This window comes from Vombatus ursinus, unplaced genomic scaffold, assembly GCF_900497805.2.
Source record: "Vombatus ursinus unplaced genomic scaffold, bare-nosed wombat genome assembly UNPS02014841.1, whole genome shotgun sequence".
In the NCBI taxonomy this organism is placed as follows: Eukaryota; Metazoa; Chordata; class Mammalia; order Diprotodontia; family Vombatidae; genus Vombatus; species Vombatus ursinus.
Window position 1 is genome coordinate 15599985 of NW_020954619.1, and position 23958 is coordinate 15623942.

The 23958-nt window shown below is 37.6% G+C and overlaps 1 protein-coding gene across 2 annotated transcripts in view; it reads right to left on the reverse strand.

Annotated features, from left to right (window-relative positions):
- Nucleotides 1-930: 930 nt before the first annotated feature.
- SNAP25 (synaptosome associated protein 25) overlaps nt 931-23958 on the reverse strand; it is a 95335-nt gene continuing 72307 nt past the window's right edge. The window contains exons 4-8 of one of the 2 annotated variants that reach the window (XM_027840261.1): nt 20466-20514; nt 13201-13318; nt 9317-9442; nt 7438-7582; nt 931-2350 (exon numbers count right to left, since the gene is read on the reverse strand). In XM_027840261.1, coding sequence (XP_027696062.1) covers nt 2282-2350; nt 7438-7582; nt 9317-9442; nt 13201-13318; nt 20466-20514 — 507 coding nt within the window. In that variant the 3' untranslated portion in view covers nt 931-2281. Of the gene's footprint in view, nt 2351-7437; nt 7583-9316; nt 9443-13200; nt 13319-13467; nt 13586-20465; nt 20515-23958 lie in introns of both variants that reach the window. The other variant, XM_027840262.1, reaches the window with a different exon arrangement.

The following is a 23958-nucleotide window of genomic DNA, read 5'->3' on the forward strand; positions in this document are numbered from 1 at the left end:
GCAGGAGGAGGAACACATAGGGCTGGGCCAGCCACTCGGAAGTCAGAACATAATGAGAGGATAAATTGGGATTTGGGTGGGGGGGTGGCGGGGGGGGGCAGGGCAAACTCAGACAGGAGAGAATGGAAGATATGCAGTGGGTTGATACATGCACACAATACCAGAGTTGTAAAGGAAGCCAGACATGCCTCGGGGATGGACACCCTGCAAGTGGGTGGGAGCAGGACAAAGGTCTTTCTTGATTGGTGCTAGAGGTCTGAAGCTAAGACCCCATTGAGGGGCTGTGGTGGTCTCTTCCTAATTCTGTTCTGCTTTCATTTGGAGGAGTTTTTTTTTAGGTTTGTTTTTTTTCTTTTGGTGGGGAGGTGGGAGGCTGTGGAGTGACAAGCCTAGGGGCAGGAGCACAGAGAGGGAGGGGGGGAGAGAGAGAGAGAGAGAGAGGGGAGAGAGGGAGAGAGAGAGAGAGAGAGAGAGAGGAGAGAGAGAGGAGAGAGGGAGCACGAGCACAGTATTGTACAATAAAGTTAACACAGGTATGTGCATTACTTTCAGAATTCTTTATGTAAAGCCAAATGTGCATAATGCAAATTTATGTAAAGTAAGAACTGTCTGTACTTCGTCAACATACAGATCATCTTAAAGGCAGATGGCAGAAATCTCTGCTGGTGGCTCAGTGGTGGCACTGGGCCTGGAGTTAAGAAGACCTGAATTCAAATCCTGCCCCAGATACTCACTATCTGTATGACCCTGGGTAAATCACTTGACCTCCGTTTGCCTGTTTCCTCAACTGTAAATGGAGATAATAATAGCACCTACTTCACAGGGTTGTTGTGAGGATCAAATGAACTAATATTTGTAAAAAGCACTTAGCACAGTGCTTGGTAGATAGTAGACACTCTATAAATGCTTATTCCCTCCCTCCTTCCCTCATCAGTTTGACTCATCAATTGTCACTTGAATCCCATCCAATAGGGAAATTTGCCTTTTCCCTACAGACCACTTATGTCTCCTACACTCATCAGAAGCCAGGGTATTGGATTGCTCTTCTCCCTCTTCTCTTATGAATGGAAAATAAGGTGTCTCTGGTGCACAGGTCAACCAAGAAAGACAAAACAGAGAATTTGGGGTCTATAATTTTTAATAATTTTCAACTAGCTACAAAATGTCAATCACGTCACAAACTGACAGGAGACAAGAGGAATTCAATATTACATGCTGTAATGCTATTTATCTCACAGTTTATCTATATTTCATTCATTTATATTATTTTTAAATTTTTCTTTATTAGCTACTAAACATTTCAGAGATTTGGTGTGCATAGCTCTAGATAAGCAACAGAGAACTGTACCAATAACAAACCACATGGGGAATAGCGACTAATAAGATACAGCTTTATAAAAATTACACTTCTGCACTGTTTCATAGTGTAGTCATTTCCTCCAAAAGATAGTCTTCAAAAGCAGCGGATAACCCCTATATTACACCCATTTGACATATTTTCAGCCAAACACTTATTTTGCTGGCAATGATTAAATGGCGAGTGTCAAATCCATCTTTTTTTTTTTAATTAAAAAAGAATGATTATGGCTAACAACTCTATTGACAGAAGAAAGTGCCACTATTGCAGTCTTGCTGGTATAACATAGTCCCAACAGTGTCTCAATACTGAGCATGCTTTTGTGTTATTGTGTGTGTGTTTCTCGTTGTCAATGTGCTACTGCCGTGGAAAGGTCTTGTTTAAGTAGGAGCCTAAGAATCTATTTATTTCTCATGCATAAATGCATAAATCACATCACTTTTAGTGCAATGCCTGTTAATATAATTCCACATTTGTCTAATCATGAAATCATAACGACAGATGACGGCCATGAAGAACCAACGACAGCTAATTTTAAGTGCTTAAGAGCATGACACTTGAAGGAAGGCGCGTGGCAGTAGCTCTGTGGAAGGTCACAGTTTTACGAGAACAATACTGCATATTTAAAGGTTCAACAGCACATGAAGCATTCCTACATTGTTGTCATTCAGCAAACATCATTGAGGAGAAGAAGAAAAGTAAAACAGAACACATCATAGTGAGCCAGAGCCATCAAGTTAGCACTATATACAACCTTGGGAAAGAGAGGTACCCAGAAAAGAAAAGGACAGACTACACAGGACAACAATTACAAGGGGGACTGATATGTGCATGTGTGCAAATCTAGTAGGGAAATACCATGAGAAAAGCATAACAATGCCATCTTCCTCGACAGCATGGAGACGAAAGCACATTTGTGGGCATTTAACCACTGCCCAGCATCTTTGTTGCGCGTTGGTTGGCTTCATCAATCCTGGTTTTGTTGGAATCAGCCTGGAAGGAAGAAAAGAGGGGACGGGTGTCAGTAACACCAATGTAGGGTTCAATGTAGGTGTAATCTGGGATAACCACTTTGGATTGCTTTTTCTTTTCTTTTCTTTCTTTTTTTTGAGGAATCACAAGTTATTCAGATGTTTTTCTCTTTTTGACTTGAACACAGGTAGCAAATCAGCACTTCAATTCTTTGAGTTGCTTTAAGGATCTTTTCAGGCATTGCCTTCAAGGATATAGTTCTGTTGACTTGATATCTGAAATAAAGTTTGTCTAACTCTTCATGAAACAATTGTTTGGTTTTTTTTTTGTTGTTTGTTTTTGTTTTTGTTTTTGTTTTTGGCAGAGTTACTGGAGTGGTGTGCCATTTCCTTCTCCAGCTCATTTTATAGATGAGGAGATTGAGATAAAGAGGGTTAAGCGACTTGCCCAGGGTCACACAGCTATTAAGTGTTTGAAGCTGAATTTGAACTCAGGAAGAGGAGTCTTCCTGATTCCATGCCCAGTGCTCTATCTACTGCGCCACCCAGCTGCTCAATAAAGTTGAATAAAGTTTAAATGTGGCAAATCTTACTTTTAACTCCTAGTTGATGTTTTTTATTTGCTCTGTTAACTCTACACACAGAGAATTTCACCATTGGAAGGAACCTAAGAGGCAATTTATTCCAACCTATTCCAGAAAAGAATTCACTCTAGAATCTATTTGGTTGACTCTATTCATTCCCAGTATTCAATGGAGAGGAAGCAATTGATCAGGTAAGGAGGGAAAAGATCACTTTCTAATCAACAATGTTAAAAATGAAGTGCTTTCCAACCCCTATGGGGTTCTATTCTCAGTATCACTTAATTCATTTGAAGGGTTATTAATTCCTAGAACTTTTAGACTTTATAGAAATATATGTACATATATGTAAATACACATATATGTGTATGTAAATATAGTTATATACACACATATATAGAGATATAGATATATAAACACATGTACACATATGCATGTATTAAAATTACAATATTTCTTCTAAAATAAAATATAAGTGATTTATTGATTAGTTGCACTTTTCTGAACTTACTTGACTCTGTCTACATATATTTTACCACCAGACAGAGACCATTATTTTATTTGAAAATTTTCCTGTAGTTTTTCTATTCAGAGTTTTAGTTTCCTCATCTGTAGAATGATGATATCGGTTAATTCCCACTTTATGATTCTCTCTAATCTTAAACACTTCCTTCTTGAGAGACAGATCTCAGTGGAGAAAATGGGACTTTTGATAGAAAGAAGAGAACTGCAGGGCCAGGTCAGTGTAAAATTATTAGGCAGACTGAATAGTGTTTGAGGGGATGGTAGGTAGTCTACCTTGATTCAAATGCTAGATGCATTGAGAGTAGTATGTGTAAGACTGCAATACGTAGTTTGGGAGAGAATCAAAGAATATGAAATGCAAGACTAAGCATTTTTTACTTGTTTTGCTAAGTATTTTTGAACAAGATAGTGACATCACAAAATCTGTATTTCAGTATATTAATCTGATAGAAATGTGCAGAATCAATTAAAGGAAGGAGAAACTAGAGTCCTGGAGTTAAGAGGCATTTACAAATACATAGGCCTGATGTAGAGTGGTGGTAGGGAAATTAAAGGAGGAGAAAAACATTTTTAGAGGTTGAAACAATAGGACTTGGTGATTTAGATGTGAGGTAAAGGAAGAAGTGAAAAATGACCCCAGGATATCTGTTCTTGGGAACTGACAGAATCATACTGTCATTAACAGAAGTACAGATGTCAGGAAGAAGAACTGGTTTTTGAGGAAGCTGTTATTATTAGTTTTAATCACATTTTCTTCCAATAGGACACGCAGGTTGACATACAATAGGTACTTTGAAACGTAGGTCTAGAAATTGGGAGAAGGGTCCTCCAGCTTTAACATTCTATGAGTGTATAAGTCATTCATATAGGCAATGTGGGAGGAGGTTGTAGTGGATGGCTTGCTGGACTTGGAGTCACAAAGACCTGGGTTCAAATCTTGCTTCTACCTCTTTCTAGCTCTGGGACTCTGGGAAAGTTGCTTAACCTCCAGGTGCCTCAGATAACTATTATGAGATTTATCTCTGAAGACACAGGTGGTCATGGTACTGGATAAGATTGTCATAGTAGTGGGCATAGAGAGTCAAAAGAAAAGGACAAATTATAGAACAAGAACCTTGCCTCCTTAGATAAGTCTATGATAAAAAAAAAATGCCCTGCACTGATTCTAACACAGATGAAAACCTGCCTGTGATAAGTGAGCTTTCAGAAAGGGCTCACTTTTCTCCCATAAAATATTAATTTTAAAGACATTTAAAGAGAAAGCAAGGTTTTAGAACCAAGATGTAAGGTAATTTTATGACAGTCCACAAAGATATTCCACAGTCTGTCATACTGAATGATTGTACAGAACTGATGTCAGGGAAATATATTATGAATGACTGGATGTGACCAGGATTAGTGTTGAGAAAGGGACATGACCTGGGGGTGGAAATATGAAAACAAAAACCCCAACATTAAGGGCTTCTTCCCTTCCCTCTAAAAGCATGTTGGGTGTCCATCTATGCCCATTACCTACATCAGAAGTAGAAAAGTATTGGAGAGGGAGAGAAATGTGGCTTCCTACCTAAGAGACTCCATTGAATGAAATATGAATTTAAATATATTATTCCTGAATAGGAGAGGCAGCATGGCACAGTGGATAGACAGCTGGTTTCGAAGCTAGGAAGAAAACATAGGTTCAAGTCCTATCCCTTGGCATATATTAGTTGTGTAACCATAGATAAGTCATTTAAGCACTGAGTTTTTTTAGGCAGCTCTGTAAGACTGTAAATTGCTAGGAAGGTGGTAGTCTGCATTGGTAGAAGAAGTTTTCTCACCCAGCAGTTCCCTGCAATAGCAAAACCATAGGTCCAGTCTCTATCCATATTCCTGTTTCTGAATAATCCATCAAGAGTTCAGTGCTGATTATGAAATAAAATCTTTCTGATATCTGCAGGAAATGAAACCTCATTGGAAGCCTGTGTGTTTCTAGAACTTGGTAGAAATATGAAGTCAGTTTGGAATTAGTTACTTTTGTGATTTTGTTATTAAATTAAAAAATAAATAACAATAGTAATAAACTTATTAAAAATTTTCAAACAAAAGTTTCATTTTTCAAATGAAAGTAGAAAGTCGAAAACTACATGAACAGTGAGATGCAAAAAGATCAAAGCTGTAATGCTACGCAGGTATTTTCCCTCTATTAATGAGGCAGCACAGTATGGTAAAAGTAGCAATAATCTAGAAGCCAGAGACCTGGAATTCAAATGCCAGCTCTGCTTCTTACTAGCTGTGTGACCTTGGGCAAGTTACTTTTTGTTTTGTTGTTATTTGATTGTTTCAGTCGTGTCCAACTCTCTGTGAACCTATTTGGGGGCTTCTTACCAAAGATACTGGAGTGGTTTGCCATTTCCTTCTCCAGCTTACTCTATAGATGAGAAAACTGAGGCCAATAAGGTCAAGTGACTTGCCCAGGGTCATACAGCTAATAAGTGTCTGAGGCTGGATTTGAACTTAGGAAGATGAGTCTTTCTGACTCCAGGCCCAGCACTTCATCCACTGTGCCACCTAGCTGCCCTATGAGCAAGTTATTTTACTTTCATTTAACTTACTGTAGTTTCCTCATCTGTAATATGGGGATAATAATACCTGTCCAATCCACACCACAGGATTGTTGTTAATATGTATTCATATAGCACTTTGGCCAAGAAGATGATGGGCTGGTGATACAGAAAGAATAATGGATAGAGAGCTGAAGTGCTCTATTGATGTCTTCAAGATGTCAGAAGAACATGAAAAATGTCTCCAGTAATTTGGGGGAACTTCCTTTCATGGATTTATGAGAAGACATGGATAAGAGTAACAAAAAATGGTCAAATATGGATGGGTGTTGGTGAAATCACAGAGCCATTGGAGTACTGAAGGGTACAAAGACATGTATCATTTCATTTGAGCCTCATTACAACCCTGTAATGGTAGATATTATAGGTATCATTATCTTTATATTATAGACTAGGAAACTGAGACTCAGAATTTACGTGACTTTGCCATATTCACATAAAAAGTGTCAGAGGTGGGATTTGAACCTGCATCTTCCTGATGACAAATCTAGTATTCTAACCACCGTACCATGCTGCCATCTAAATGAATGATTGGTGACACAGGAAAATAGAAATGCATGGAGGCATAATTATGATGCAAGTTGACTTTTCAGGGTTACTTTTCTATGCTGAGTTCAAAGCACTAGAATAGATCTGACACTCTTATTTATAAAATGCCTACTTTAGCATTTTAAAATCCCTCAGATTATAGGCACTACACATTAGCAATCTGGCATCATTTCTTGAATAGCCAGCTTTTTGTTTTGTTTTGTTTTTTATCAATTAAGATCTAATTTTATTTGGTACAGCATCTATCAAACACCTTTCCATGTAAGAAGATTTTTTTTTATATATAGAGCATATAGCATAGAATAGACCAAAGTAAAACTTTCTTTTATTTTTTTTCTCTAATAGTTCCTGTTTGGTATCAGTAGCAGTTTTCTGGGTACTAAGAAAATGAAATTTTAGTCCTATGAGTCAAAAGATTTAAAAAGCAGATTTCTCTATGTATCTAAACCGAATAATCATTTAAAAAATCAAAGGGAAATAAGGACTTCAATATCTTCCAGGGATTTCATAATAGAGACATGTCAATGAGATTATAATTTAATTGGAATTAAGCCTATAAACTGGTCATCTCCTTGGAAATTTCAAAAGATTATATTCAATTTTAGAGGGAACTACAAAGGAAAAAATTACTGCAGTCATCAGTGCTTGTAATAAATGTGACTGTAGTCCTAGAGAAATGCACCATTAACTAGGAAGCAGAGAACTAGCCTTCTCTGATGCAAATTCCTAAAGATCAGTCTTATTACTTTTTTCCACATTTCTGGCACTGAGCCCCCCCCCATTTTTAATAGTCGGGCCTAAAGTGGAAAATGGCAATACTTATTAGAAGTCACATATATCCCTGTTTTCCTTACCTTCTCCATGATCCTGTCAATCTGGCGATTTTGTGTGTCAATCTCATTACCCATGTCCAGGGCCATATGACGGAGATTTCCAATGATGCCGCTCACCTGCTCCAGGTTTTCATCCATTTCATTTTCTCGGGCATCATTTGTTACCCTGTGACCAAAGAAACAATTCTTTTGAGAAAAACTGAATGAAAGTACTCTGGATACCTAGGACCCACAGCTGATCTGAAAAATACCTGTAGGCCACTGGACATCTCTGCTTTGGAGGACCTCTATTCAATACAGGGGGGGAAATTTATCTCTAATTTATTAGAAAATAATCAAAGCATTGTACTGTGTTAGTCTCATTTCTGAACCCTTAAATATTTTTTCTTTTTATTGATGGCATTTTAAAGTGGATGAATCTTTTTATCTGAGCATCATCTGCTATCCCATGCTTTCTCTTGCATAGAATAATGGTCTCTTCTACTCTCAGTTATCATATTAGTAAGAAAATTCAGCTGCAGTTGGAAAGACCCTATTGAAGGAAAGGAGGATCTTTTCCTGTGTGTTTGTTAGCTAATAGCCACACTTTGGAAGCTAAACCCATTGAGTTAAGTTAAAGAATCACATCACTGACCTTTTTCACATGGGATGGAAAGGAATGGGAGAAGCAATAATAATTATAAGCCTCTCCTCACTAGGAATATTGGTGGGAGTAGTTGCTTGCATAAAGCCAGTTACATTTGCTTGTATTTAAATGCCATGGTCTCTTTATATGGCCTGAGGATGATTTTTTTATGGAAGGAAAACCACTCAATATGTGTGTGTGTGTGTGTGTGTGTGTGTGTGTGTGTGTGTGTGTGTGTGTTGGTTGAATAGGGAGTGGATAGAAAACAGTGGAGAGAAAATGGTTAACATGAAGATCTTGCTTATCTCTTCACTTTTTAAGTGGGTTGGAAAGATGAATAGTCCAATTTGTGGAATAAAATGAATATATCTGCTTCTGAATTCCCTGGCTAGTAGAAGTCTTCACAGCACAGCCAGGATATTTCAATGATTTAACAGCTGCAATTACTTAGAGCACGTGTTTGTACATAGGCATCTACCACAAATAATACAGGGAGATTCCTGTTGGAGGTGGCCACTTCAACACTTTGCTGTGCCATGCTAATTACTACTCCAAATGGATTATTTGAGGGTAGAAAGTGCTCACTTTCACTTAGATCAACAACCTATGCCAAAACCAAATCCTAAAACTGTGGCATGAAATTATCCTATGTTGCTGGAGGAAAATTAGCCAGTCATTAACCATGGTGACTATTACCTCTGTTTTCTCAAGGAGCAACTGGAAAGATGTCATTTAGACATGAAGAAATACAATCTATTTTTTGCACACTTTTGTACGTTTTGCACAAATGCTAAGCTGAGTTAGTTTGTAAGAGCTAACAGTGGCCTGGCTATTGATCTTTGTAGAGTCGCAAACCTAAGTACCTGTCGAATATCCTTGGGTAACATCACGTAAAAAGGGATGAATTCATTACCTGAAGCATATTTACTTATTATTAGTCCAGGTCCTTCAGTCTCCAAACAGCCGAGTTCGGTATAGGCTTGTCTTAGGGCCAGCTGTTGGTGACTGCCTTTGTAAACTCAGTGTCTCAGCATCGCCACGTATCTATACCTGTTGCTGTTTATAGACACTGTAGTAGTCAGTGTTTGCTTGCCTGAACTAAAAGAGAAGGTTAGTTGATAGGAAGCCAAGCCACAATCTTTTTGGCATTTGCTGGATTCCACTAAAACATCACATAAAACTCAGGAAAATACATTTGTAACAGAGGGTGAGGGCATGGCATCTTCTGGCAACATGGCACCTCTTTCTAACCACTCTACACCCAACAAAGCTCACCTGCGGATAAAACCACCACTGATGGCCATCTGCTCTCGCTCATCCACCACACGAGCAGGTTGGCTGGCAACAACTCCATCTTGATTATTGCCCCAGGCTTTTTTGTAAGCATCACTTGACTTAAGCCTATGCAAAAAAGAGGGTGAGTAACAGTGCACTGGGGAGGAGCTGTTGAGCTATAATCTATTTCTTCAAGCTAAGAACTGAACCAAGCAAATGAGTTTCCAGTAGGGGCATTAAGAGTATACCGATATATCATAAACCTGACTCAAATGTTTGGCTGCCACCATGACCAGACTACTGAATGAGTCAATTCCAATGGATTCAATTGCAGTTGTCAAGTCTGTAACATTGCCCAAAAGGGAAGTTTTTGGATTAGCTGTTTGGATTTGACAGAAGCATAAAGGTAGCTGGAGGACATTCACTTTTATTTCAGTGACACGGTTATATTTTGAGACACAAAACACACACAAAAAACATACTGGCAGACAGACATGAAACAAGACTGCCAAGTATAGTGTGTACATCACATCACAGCAACACACTATCATTGAGCAAAACAGATTTGGCTAAGTTTTAACACAGCATCATACAGAGATTCCCTGTTTTCCACATGTATGTGTGGCATCAGGGACACGTAAGCCACTGACATTTCCAATGAGGCATAAAAGACACAGCATTGGAGGCTGGCTGGGGCGATGGCCTTTAGAATTCTACTTAGGGCAATTTCAATGGTTTTCTAAGATAATATATCGGTACTTCAATACAGTAACCATACATCGAGAGTTGATGTACAAACCTTTGTCCACAGAGACAAAAAGTAAAAGAGGCATAGTGAAATGAGCGCAGGAGAAAAAGAAAAAAATACAAGCAATCTAGCATCAGAAAGGGAAAGTCCTCTACATCTTCTTCATGCACCAGCTACAGGCATGAATAGAAAGTGAAGCATTCTCACTAAGCACGAACTGCTCCCGTAGTTGACCATTCCCGAAATGCACCAGTAGTAATAGCCTTCCCAAAGAGTGAAACGCAGGCCAAATGTCCTCTTCTTTGGACTAGGGGCTAGACTGGAGAGTGCTTAAGCCCTGGTACTTCCAACTATTCTGTGGGTAGTGACTGGCCTGAAGGAGCCATTTTTCACTGAGCTGCCTTGGAGAGAAATTTAAAATCCAGGCATATCTGCAGGGCTCATAGACACATGTGCAGCATATTTTGGGTGGAGGGTCTTGTAACTAAAGCAATCAAAGATGTTTTAAAGTTCTTTGCATAGAAGAAACCATGAGCTTTTTGGAATAAGAGCAGTAGAACTTCCTTTGGTTGATTCCAGAATACAGGAATCACACTCGCACATAGTAGGCTACATTGTCTTACACATAATAAGTGCTTAACCAATGCTTGTTGAATTGGATAGGATTGTTTTCAATGAGAACACCGGAATTGTCTGCCTTTTCCCTTCATCACAGGGCTACAATTATGTATAGAATTGGCTCTGATATGCCCAGCTTGGGGACAGAACACATTGAGACACAAATTGGAAAACTGCTCCAGTAACACATCAGTGACTCCCTTCACCCATGTTTAGTTAGGCATGTGCAATTCCATAGTTCCCACAGCTGTCTGAATTTAGTGCAGGCAAAGGTTAATTGCTTTCATGCGATATGACAATGTCAAAAAAAAAAAGAACAAAAAGAAAAACGTGTTTAAGAGAACTTAGCAATTTGTGTTGGGGGCTGATGTATTCTGAACCCCCTGCCTGTGTCAGATTGTGTGAAGTCACAAGGACTTTGCAATGTTTTCTGCTATGTAAGATGTTTTGTACACCATCTTTGGCAACTTGGAGGTGGGGTGGGGTGGGGAAGAATGCGTTTCCAAAAGAAGGCAAACTACTGCTACCCAAAATGCTGCACATACATTCACACTTACTGATAGGCATTGACTCGAGTCCTCAAAAACATGCTATGACAGGAAGATCCCCTCTGAATTCCAGGTGCACTACCATAACACTGAATTGTGACACATGGTTTTCAAAGCTTCATCTACAAATGGGGGGGGGGCATTTAAGTCCATGGAGCTTTGCAGTTTAATTTGGGCCTTTTGTGAATGATCTAATTATTGCTTACTAATAAATGAAATCAGTAAGGGGCATTTTAACATCAAGTGGGTGCTCTTTTCAGTAGGGATTTCCTCAAACCTCCCTAGGGATACTTTTGAGGAGGAAGAAAGCCATTTGTGGAAATTCTTTATGAAGCCAACTGTTGGAGTCTTTGGGGGAAATTGCTACTGAAAATGATCTACAGTAAGACCCTGATTAACTGGAATATTGAAGGCATAAGGTGGTCTGGGTAACCAAATTTCCTGGTTAGTTAAGTGGAAGGAGAAATTCTTTTGTTTGTTTCCTTTCCAGTTAAAAATCTATGCTAAATTCGTTAGGTTGCCTGCCTAGGTGAATGAGTTCTGGCTAATGAACACAAAGTCTTTTGTTGGTGGTTGAGGAGTTTGCTGTACGTTTCTCCGGGTTTTCAATGTCAAACGAAATTAATATTGTATAGTTACTGTGGATGTAGGAAGTATAAGAGAATTATACTAACTATACTATACCTTAGCCAGAAAGATTTTTTTTTCAAGGTAGGGACTATGAAAAAGTTGGTCCCTATATTTCTCTTAAAATTAGAAGACAGGAAAATTTGTGCTTGATTTTGAGGGCTGCAGTTAGATTAGTTCCAGTTAATCAGATTTTATTGTAGATCATGCTCTAAAAGCAGGAGGTTTCATTTGAATATATCAATATGTGATCCTCTTCCCCTCCCAAACAGAAATGGGGCATTTTCAATCAAGCTAAAAGTTTTAACTTTAAAGGATGTGATGATTATACAATTGGATAGAAAGCAAATCAACTATCATTTTAAAAAGGGGGAGATTATGAAGCTTTAGGATAAAAAGGATTTTTAAAAATAGAAAGTTGGGAGGGGAGAGGGGAGACCTTAGAGCTGGCTTTATTTCCAAATGCATGTTTAACAATCATTTCATGCATTTGATCTCCCTGTCAAATGAGATTGTCTTCAAGAAACCTACACTACCCATTGTATTTCCTCCGTTGCAAACTGTTACAACCACATGTCACATTTTCTGCTGTACTCAAAGCAAGCTTTGAAGAATCTTGAGAACCATTTCATGTTTTGTGATGCCGTGCATGCAAAATCTACACATTTCAACATTTCAGCCAGTGTACTGGGTATCTAATGAGGAAGAATTTTAAGAGGGACAAAATCAATTTGGGTAAAGCCTGGTCACTCCTTAAAGGACTGATAAGTGCTTCTACACTGGATCTCTATAACCTCAATCTGGGTCATGTCTTTCAAAAGTATGGAAATCTGTCCAGAAACAGAAAAAGAGAGCTAATAGTACACTCTCAACCTTGTATTATAAAATAGTGGGGCCAAATTACCTGCCATTTACTTTTGAGAACTGATCCCTGGCTTCCATATTTCTTATCTCTCAAACTTCCTCCTAGCTTTTTTCTGGACATAAAATTTCAATTTCTAGGGTTGGGGGAAGTGATGTGGGAAATACATATCCTGTTACCTAACAGCCTCTTTGGAAAGGGCTCTGTACTGGGGTACACTTTTTGGAAAATGTTGAAACGTTTACCAAGAAGAGGTGTGGACAGTGAAGCTTTCACTGCAGTATGCCTGATTTTTTTTGGATGCATCTACAATAACTCCCATGGAATTGTCTACACTATGAGATGAATGCATTGGAACCCGTACTGATCTCTTCTGCATGCTACATGCTCATCCTGCCCAAGTGCCCAGCAGGGATGAGCTTGACAAGGCTCAGAGATGGGCCTTGGGGCTCAAAGCTTCAGGCAGGCAGGCAGCACCTACTTGTTACAGGGACACACACAAAGCCCACAGAATTTTCCTAGGTCCGTCAAATTCTTTTCTGCTTCTTTCATGTCCTTATTGATTTGGTCCATTCCCTCCTCGATGCGTTCCAGTTGTTCTGATTAAACACAAGTATTTTATCCCCACAGAATGAAGCGGATGAAAAAGGACAAAGAAAAAAAAGACAAAACTTCAGACATTCACTTTGACAGAAAAAAGAAAAAGAAAACTGGACACCACAGAGCAGAGCCGGTACCCAGTACCTACTTGTTACAAGGACATATGAAAAGGCCACAGCATTTCCCTAAATCTTTTAAATTTTTCTCGGCCTCCTTCATGTCTTGGTTGATATGGTTCATGCCTTCTTCAACACGATCGAGTTGTTCTGGTCAGGACAAAGGGATGACAGGGTGGAATGAATTTTTTTTTTTTTGGATCTCCAACAGAACATGAGAAATGACTATGTAGAACAGAATTTGAGAGAGAGAGAGAGAGAGAGAGAGAGAGAGAGAAATTGACAATGCATTGTTTGAGTGGATGCATTGCTGGCAGGAAGTATGCAGGTTGAGTGCTGAAGATGCCCTGTGCTGATGTGGAGTGAAGGAAAAAAACCAAAAATGATGTTTATAATAACTCTTAATTCAAACACAATGGGATGGCATTAGGTAGGCCTGTTTAATTCAGAATGCCTAAAAAACAGGGTAGTACATTCACTTAACTCAGATATTAGTGACACCAAGAGAAAGAGAAATAAGGCATTATTCTTCATGCATTTCAATTGAACAGTTATAGAGAAAATTTGTCCTTTAACTTGAAATATCTTTTTTTTAAAAAAAAATTACGATGATGATGATCACCTTCAGCCAGGCAATGGCAAAATAACAGAAGCAGCTTGCTTGTGGGGATAAGACTACAATGGTAACTGACTCTCAGATCTCTCTATTTTGGTACCCATCTATCCACTGATTTTCTGCCTGACCTAACAGTTGAATATGTCTCTGTGGCACAATCTTTGGGTGAGAACACTTAGCTTAATTTACAGAAGCAGTACAGAGAGCAATATTAATGGAGTTTTAGCGGCCAAAACATTTGGATTCCAATCTAGTTTCATTACTTACTTGATGTGAGATCTTTGGAGGCCATTTAACTCCTCAGCCTTTTGGTTTCCCCATCTCTAAAATGGAGGCAACTGGATACCTACCCCAGGAAATGTGGTGAGAATGAATGAAAACATTGATCTTTTTGGGAAGAGCTGTGCATCATTACATACTTTCTTTACCGCAGGCAAAGCTGACATATTGTCTCTATGTTAGGGATGGACTGCTATAAGAAGAACCCCAGTTCTCATTTTTTAAGATGAGAAAAATCACCAAGGCAACATAAATTAAAACTATACTACTCAAACGAGGCAACAGCAGGTGCATAGGAAGGATTTTAAGATCACTTTTAAGATGATTAAAAGAGAATAGCATGTACTCTTCTAGTTGTCTAATTGCAAAACCTAATTACTTTCTGTGTCTTCCTTTCATTTACATTTTCATGCATGCATGCATTGGACTTTGAGTAATAGGCATGATTAGAATAAAATGAATGAACAAACACATTGAAAGCCTAAGGCCATAAATAATAATTTAAAAACATTTCAAGTGAAATTATAAGATGGCAGCTGCCAACTTAATAATTAAGCTGGAATGACCCCTCAAACCAAAGTGGAGACTGGAGCTTTGGAAAGGTAAATTCTATTGTTCCTGGTTTTGTATAATTTAAGAAGATTAATACCTAATTAATAGATGGATTCTAAAATAAATAATAAAATTCTCCTTCTCAGGCCTCAAATTTTTTATTCATTTGAACAAAAGCATCTTTGCTGGGTTTTCTGTCGGTATCCCAGGAGATGCGAATAGAAGTAGCTAATGGTGCAATGTTAATTCTATAACAGAAGGTAAGTTCTTTGAGACCAGGGACAATTCCATTTTTGTCTACAGTCCTGTGTGTCCAGTAAGTGTTCAAAAAGTACGTCTCAAGTTGAATCAAATCCTAGTGTACCTTTTGTGTGGAACAGCTATAACCCAATTTAAGAAAATTCTGTATCTTAATTTAGGAGTTGGATAAATCAGATATCAGCTGTTCTCATTACAAATAAATTCTTCAATTAAGAAAAATATTCCCTGCAGAGTAGTTTTCAGTAGTGAACTCCTACCCAGCAGTGCCTTTAAATGTTTAAGATGAATGGTTTAAATGAGAGAGAGGAAGCAGAGAACCTTAAAGTGAAAATGTGAGTAGCCATTGCCAATTGAAGAGCAAAATTAAAATAAACAATAACTTGTAAGTTAAAATGTGCATCATTACCATTACATTTATTTTCTTTTATTTTTAAAAAGAACCTTATTTTCAGAAAACCTTTCAGGAGTATAAAGTGAGGCATACCTCTACTGACTAAAGATTTTAAGGCTATTTTATAAAAACTGTTTTGGAAAATTTCTGTATAAAGTTGAGTATTTGTTAAATGTTTCTTTTTATTGCATTGTAAATATCTTTATATTTCATAATGTCACCTCTGTTATCTGGAGTACTAAAAAAAAAACAAAAACAGATATGGAATGAATAATCCACAATGCTTTTTATTTGTCTGTGAAGCACATTATTGTTCAAGGCTCTACTCAAGTTTTACTTTCTTCATGAAGCCTTTTCTGATTCCCTTTTCCCCCTGCAGCTGCTAACACTTTTTCACCCCGCCCCCCCAAGATTATATTGTATTCATTTTTGGATATGCCTATATATGCACTTTTATCTCCTCTCCTTAGACTGTGAGCTCCTCAGGGGCAAAGACTGCTTCATTTGTTATATTTGTATCTACAGCACCTAATACAGTGTTGGGTTTAATAAATGTTTGTTGATTGATTGATGTATGTATCTAAGATTGGCAGCGTGGTATAGTGGATAGATGCAGGAAGCCCTTTATCCAAATACTTCTTCTGATACTAGTTGTAAGACTATACACAAGTCATTTAATCTCTTGGAGTCTTGTTTTCCCATCTGCAAAATGGGTCTAATAAGACCTGTAGTATCTATTTCATAGGTGGTTTTTTTTTGAGATTCAAATCACATAATGTCCATAAAATGCTAATATATTTCAAATATTTTCAAGGAAACTCTTGAATGGTTCTTTTTTTGTACATGACAGAATATCCCATTAGAAAGCCAACCTCATGGGGCAGGAGCAGCTAGGTGGCACAGTGGATAGAGCACTGGCCCTGGAGTCAGGAAGACCTGAATTCAAATCCAACCTCAGACACTTGACATTTGCTAGCTGTGTGACCCTGGGCAAGTCACTTACCCCCATTGCCTAGTCCCCTCCCCCCCCCCAAAAAGCCAAGCTCTGGGAGAAATCTCCCTCATTATTCAAAGAGACATTTGAGCTAGTGTCAACCTTATGTTCTCAAATAATGAGTAGTACCTTCTTAGGGAAGTCATACTTCGAACTATACATTTCCCCACTTCTTGGTTTTCCAGTGGAATATTCCAGCTTACAGAAGAAAAAAAGTCCTTTCAGTGGTTTGTTTCCTTGAGAGATAGTATCTTTCTTTTAAAAAAAGGAATAGAAGAATGAGAGTTCTTTTTCTAATGTAAGCTGCTTAAGGCTAAAGAGGGTTCCATTCTTGGTATTTGCATCCTCAGTGCATAGCACAGCAATTGGCACATAGTAAGTGCTTAATAGATGTTTGTTGATTGATTGAATGAGATTCCTCAAGCCCATTTGACTTTAATTATGTATCTACCTACTGTGAATACTTTCTGAACTGTTTGCAAAACCAATGGAATATCCAAATGCAAATGGCACGTGCAACATTTGCCACACAGTGGCAAGAATACATTGCCACTGTATTCTAAAGAATTCCTTTGTTCAGTTGAGTGTGATTATGGTAGGTGTAGCATACATTCCTTTACAACAACTTTAGACAAGGAATTCAGTGTCTTGGATAATCAAACAAATCTTGCAGCATTCTCTTCATTTTCCTTATTTTTCAAAATATCCCCCTCCTTCAGCTTCTTCTATAGGATCTTGCTCACATTTAATATTTTTTAGGCCCCCAAATCAACTGGGCTTCTGAGATGAAAACATCTGTACCCATCCAAAGAGGGTAACTAAACAGAAATGGTTGATTTTAATTAGGTCAAAATACATGAGAACTGTGCTTTTAGATGTTCCCTTTAATAAACAACAATAATGTTTTATGAAGTATGAACCAGGAATCCTACTAATGGCCATCTGTAGCCATGCAGTGCATTTTTTTTAATGGCTAAAGAGATCATGTACTGTTTTTGCTGCTTATTCCCTTTGGATAAGGCACATGGAATGATATATTAATGTCCTAGTTTTTCTAATATTCCTCCTCTTCTGGGAGATTTGATAAAATTAACAGGGCTCTAGGTCTCTGAATGCCCTGAAATGCTTGAGAATCTCTAGGATGCATAATGAAAGCTTTCGTTGGGGGAAGACTAGAACAGGACAAACCTTTTGCTAAGGAGCCCAGAACTGGAACGTGGACTACTCTGTTTCTCCTTGGATGAAGCATATCACACACAAAGGCCAGTAAAGAGGCTGTAATTGTGTTAAATGGTCTTCAGCTAAAGGAAAGTCCCTTCCTCTTCCCAGGCTCCCTTATACTATTACCAAAGCTCTTTTAAGTCACTCAGCTAGTGCCCTGTATTGCCATTTCACTTGACAGGGATGATCGCAAAACCTTCAACTTGATGATGCCAAAACAGTACCACTTTTCATTCATTGCTTAGCTTGGTATTTGTTGGGAGGATTGTTTCCGGCAACCATTTTCTGTGACATCAAAGCAAATAAATTAATGAAACAGCAAAAAAAAAAAAAAAAGCCAAAGGAACTCTGAGACTGGACAGGTTAAATAACCATTACATTATTAGCAATTTCCCAAGATCAATTTCACGGGCTCTGCCCCGAAACACAACTTGGTTGCAGAAATTGAAATTCCATGGCAAGGTCTTAGGCTTGTGCTGCCCTGTAGCTGGACTACTTTGATCAGTCTGACCCAGAATGATGGTTGTAGTGCTTCCTGAAAACAGGCTGCTCCTGCCTCTATGTAGAAATAGTTAATAATACCATATATTCAAATATATTTCCCAGGCATAGATGCTGCAATTATTAAATAAAAATTACAGAAACATTTTGAAGCAGTTACACATCTAAACTAGAAGCTCTCAAGATGGCAAAAGCATAATTAAAATACATTTAACATGTCACAGGAATTACAAAATTGTCACTTCTAGTGGTTTATCATTTTAAAAGTAAGCCTAACCCATCATTATAATAGAAATGAACCAACTCATTTACAGCCTGGCCAGTATGACTTCTAGGAAGTTTTTGTGATGTTTACTCCTTGTCTGCATCAATCTGCTCATTACATATTAGTTTAAACAAGGGGTCTAACATCGGAATCTTATACTTACTGTTGTGAGCCTAAATGGAAATTTCTTAGGTTAATGGTAAGAAATAGGAAACATTAATGTCTTGAATGTGCTTATTGAATTGTGTTGTATATACTTGTAATATACACATACACATGTTTGTATACACATAAAGGTATATCTTTTGCTCTGCTGTGATGTCATGAAAGTGATCCTAGGTTCTTGAAAGGCAATAATGGAGCACATGCCCCTTTGGAAAGATTTTGAGCATGTGATAATTCAGTGACAATTTAACATGCATTTATTAAGCACCTACAATATACCAGTCACTGTGCTATGACCAGGTGATGGACTTCATGCCTCTTTTCCCAATATTAATCTAGGAAAGTGAGGAGGAGTGTGTCACTATATTAGCTCCAGAATCTAAAAACTAAGTAAAATAAAGGGATCACAAACAGCATTTGGTAGAAGGAGTACCAACCTTGGTAAAATTGGTGATACTTGAAGTATGGAAGTATTTTATACAGTATAACATGCTTCAGGAAATCATTCATGGACTATGTATTTCTTTGTATTTGGATGGAATTTTAGTTTCATATTTTTAGATCTTCATGGGAAGAATATGGTTAAAGTCCATCCTCCTCCACTTACATTCCCATTGAACATGCTGCTCAGTTCCATTTTTATTACATACATCTTGATTTTTTTCATGGATTCTTTTTTTCCTAAAGATTGGGAAACCATTCCCAGGAGTATCTGAGATGAGAAGTAGCCTTTGAGAAGCACTTCATATAACACCAAGAAAACTTAACAGACTGCCTTGTGGGACTAAGTGAAATCTGATAAAGAATTTTTGGCCCAGTTTTTAGAAATCATATAGAAGCCTGAATAATTTCCTAATGCTTGAATTTAAAATAATATTAGGATGCTTCATTAGTCCATTTAATATGGATCCAAATCCAGCATATGAAACTAAGAGAAAATTAAGTCTATAGTTCTGTTTCTTTGGTGGTGTTTTCTGTAATATCTAAAGCCTCCTGGCTATAGCTCTTTAAAACATTACTGTATGAGTAGGTGAGTTGAGTCTGAAAATCAGTGGGAAGAAGATAGAAATTCTAGAATTTCATTGTTCTCCTTCCCATTTTGAATTATGGCACCACCATATTCAAAGGGTGACAATGCTGATTTTTGTGACTTGATTTGATTAAAGTAAAATGATTTCAATAAAGATTACTATGATAAAAATATGGCAGAATATTTTGCAAGACTCATTTTAAAATATTGTATCTAGGTCTATTTTTGTCTATATCCTATTAAGGGCCCTGGAAGTTTAAACATACGGCATCCATAAATAGTTTCCTGTTTTTTGAGAGGCACCCACAGTCAGTTTTTAATCAGATTTTTCAAAAACTGAATTGGTAGGATAGAGGATATGGACAGTATTTTTATAACATGACATACTGTGCTACAAAGATTATGTGAGGTACTTAAATGGGAAGGGTAAGATGGTAGGGGATTTCATGTTGTATTAAAATACCATTGACAATTTTAGCTAAAAGTTATTGTTAAAAGATGTTGTAGCCACACTGAATATGTCCCAATGACATATTAATCAATCAAATATGAAGATGACAATATGTATTTCTTTTAACCAGGCTGTTCAACAGAATAATGAAGGAAAGACAATGAAGGATTTGGAGTCCTCTGAGGCACTCAAATATATACACATAAACCTTAATAGTTAAACTGACTATATCTTTATATATATATAATAATCATATATTTCACTGAAGGAATAAATCACTCTTACTGAAGAAAAATGAACTTACCTCCTTGTTCATCCAACATAACCAAAGTCCTGATACCAGCATCTTTACTCTACATTCCAATAATGGGAGGTAGGTTGAAAAAGAGTTAGAGAGAAAAGAGAAATCAATAAGGGAATAATTAGTCCTAGACATGGAAATGGAGTAGGGCAAAATAAAACAGGGAGAAAATGTGGCAAGAACATTAAGGGACTAGGGGAAGGTCTCAGATCAATAGATACCATATGGATTCCATAAAGAAAATTCACTGTCAAATTTCCCTTGGTAATGAGGAAGAGAAAAAGCTCTTGCTAAATGAGAAATACAGACTCTTTTTAAATGCAATTAAAGTCCTATAGTGACCTGGTAGGAGAAAAGAATTTATATACCAACTTTAGTTCAGGAAAACCCCTCCTTTGTATGGGCACAGGTTTTTAAAAAGGTTTCCCTGTGTGACTACCTTTCATTCAAAGAAACCAAATAATAGAATTTCTTAGAAATAGGAAAATAAGCAAGGATGCCAGTCACCCTTCTTTTTTGATTATCAAATCTCAAAATTCCGGCTGGTTTCTATATGAATCTTTTATTCTACTAGGTGATGAACAGTGAAAAAAGGAATCTTTAAGGAATCTTTTTTTGGATCGATGGATCAAGGAAGATACCAAGATAATTTCTAAAAGTTATAGACCCTTCATAATCATATTTTGAACCTGTCTTTCAAGAATTTACTTTTAATAGAAAGAGAGACTTGTAGAGGTTAATGGCGGATGATTTTTTTCTCAGCAATTAAAAAATATTAAACTTCAATAGCTTTTAGGATGGAATGAAGGAATAGTCCCTGTTCAGTGCTGTTCAATTCTGAAGGGTCAGAAAATAATTTCTGAAAGTTACCAACAAAGTCAAAATCTTTGGGGAATCAGTGAGGCTAACTGTGTTCTATCTGTAAACACATTTTAATTTGAACAAGCATATTTATTTGATAAATGTTTTAAGTTGTAATAAATCAAGATATATGATGATTAGCCGATCTCTAAAGGTTATTAATGACATCAGACTTCCCTGTCAGCAGTTGGCAGCAATTCTGGAATAGGAATCTGCTTTCTGATCGTGTTTGCTTATACCACTACTGCCAAAGTAGCTACTTATTCCAATCAAGCAGCCATATTTGCTTGAACACATGGTAAATCTACTATTATCTACACTAGCCTTCATTTTAAAATAAAAAAAAAAACAATGACAAAAAACCCCATCTTGCCTGTATTAATTTTGGCACAGTTCCGGCTATACTTTATGAATGGGGGAAGATAAGGAAAAACAGATGACTTTTGTAGCGTATGGATGGAACAGAGTTTTGGCCAGTAAATAGGATATTTTTAGATGTATCTCACAATGCATTTTCTGTCCTAGGGCCCTATTCAGATATAATGAAACTGATCGCTGTTTCAAGTCGTTATATTTGGGATAGCTTGTGTGGAATGGCTTAATGATATCAGTTTGGATAAACATGCTTCAAAGTATCTTCATTTCCAGGCCATTCCTCTCCTGTGCTTACTTTGCTTTGAACACCATCGATGTTACTTCACATTTGTTCATTTGGGATCTGACTGTGATAAGCTTGGCATGTTATCCACGGAGTCAACATGAAGTTGGCTTGTCTGTGGGTTGTCCTGATCTTATGCTATAGAATCAGATACCACCAGGTTTGATTCTTGACTCTTCTGTTAACTAGCTATGTGATCACTTGTGAGTCACTTAACTACTCTGGGCTTAAATGTGAGCTATTGCTGTTGTAATTGTTGTCATTGCTGTTATTTACAAGAAGTAACATGGACAAAGGGCTGGTCTTGGAGCTAGAAAGACCTGAGTTCAAGTTCTGACTCTGATACATACTGTCTGTTTAACCCTGGGTAAGTCACTTCACTTCCTGGTGCTCTAGGCAACTCTCTCAAGGTGAGAATTTGCATAGAAAGTGCAGACTTGCATTAGAAGAGTGAGTTTCCTCATTTGGGAATTTTCTTGTGCCAGTGAAGTCACGGATCCAAGTCCCCAACCCTATGTTATCATTGTGTACATGATAACCCACTACCTTTCAAATGCAGCTAGGTGGTGCCGTAGTGAACAGAGCACTGGACCTGGAGTCAAGATGACCTGAGATCAAATCCAGACCCAGACACTTACTAGTTGTGTGACTCTGGCCAAGTCACTCAACCTGTGTCTAACTCAGTTTCCTCAACTGAAAAATGGGGACATTAATAGGGCCTACCTCCCAATGTTCTTTTGAGGATCAAATGATAAATACTCAAAAGTATCAAATGATACAATATTTGTAAAACACTTAGCAAAATGTCTGGCAGATATAAGGCATTTAATTAATGCTTGTTTCCTCCCTTTCTCTCAGCATGACTTCCCTTCTCTGGGTCTCATTTTCCCCATTGGCATAATGAGAGACCTGAACTAGATGACTGTGAAGTTTTCAAAGAACCTATGCCTTAAGTAACATAGCATTTACATCTTAGAAAGAAATGGTTTATGGAAACAGTGAGAAAAAAATATGTCCTTAGCCATAGCCAAGCCATACTTTTTGTGCAGTTGGTGTTTGTGTTGACTGGTGTGTAAGTAGGAAATGTCAAATAATTAGATTGTGACTACACTTTGGCTGAAACAATTCAGGATTGGGCCATACTGGGTTTAATATTTCATTTGCATATTAGGCTCCTCCTTGTATTGAGTTCTTGCCCAATCAAAACTCCATAAGCCTTAATTTCCTTATTATAAAATAGGAATACAATATTTGTACTACCTACCTCTACAGGATTATTGTGATAAAAGTATTTGCAGACCTTAATGTGCAACTGGGATATGACATGTCCTGGTTATTGGGATGTTTTCAATATTCATTTAAAAATTCTGCTCTGAGTTTTTATGTCCTATGCTTATTATCTTCCTTGTCTTTTGGGACTTCTGAACATGGGAGAAGAGTCAGGAAACCTGGGTTCTAGCTGTGACCTTGGACATCACATTGACCTCTGACTCCCTAAAGTCCTGACCAGCTCCAAGATGTTGTTGCTTGTTTCTATGATTATACCGTCCCTTCCCTTTTCAGCTCCTCTTGATGGGAATTTAATAATTTTCTCTACTTCAGTTTCCTTTATACCTGAAAATCTATCACCTCCAGCCATCTTGGCCATCTTGCAATGTCTTCCTTATTAGGGAAGAAACCTCTACTGCTTCCCTCCATCTTCAATTGTTTATACTAATAGCCAGGACCATGTTATAATAAGCTGGTTCAACAAGTAATTTCAAAATGCCATGAACTCATACTTAGACATAACAGAAAAACTGCATTATTTCCCAAACACAGCATATAATCACGTATTATAAAAGGTTCTACTACATTTCTATTAGAGTTCTTGTATCTTATGGCAAGGAGCCTAGAACCAGGAGTTATTAGTCCTTGGTTCTAGTTTTGGTCCTGCAATTCACTATCTGTGTGACCTTAGGCAAGTCACCAAACACT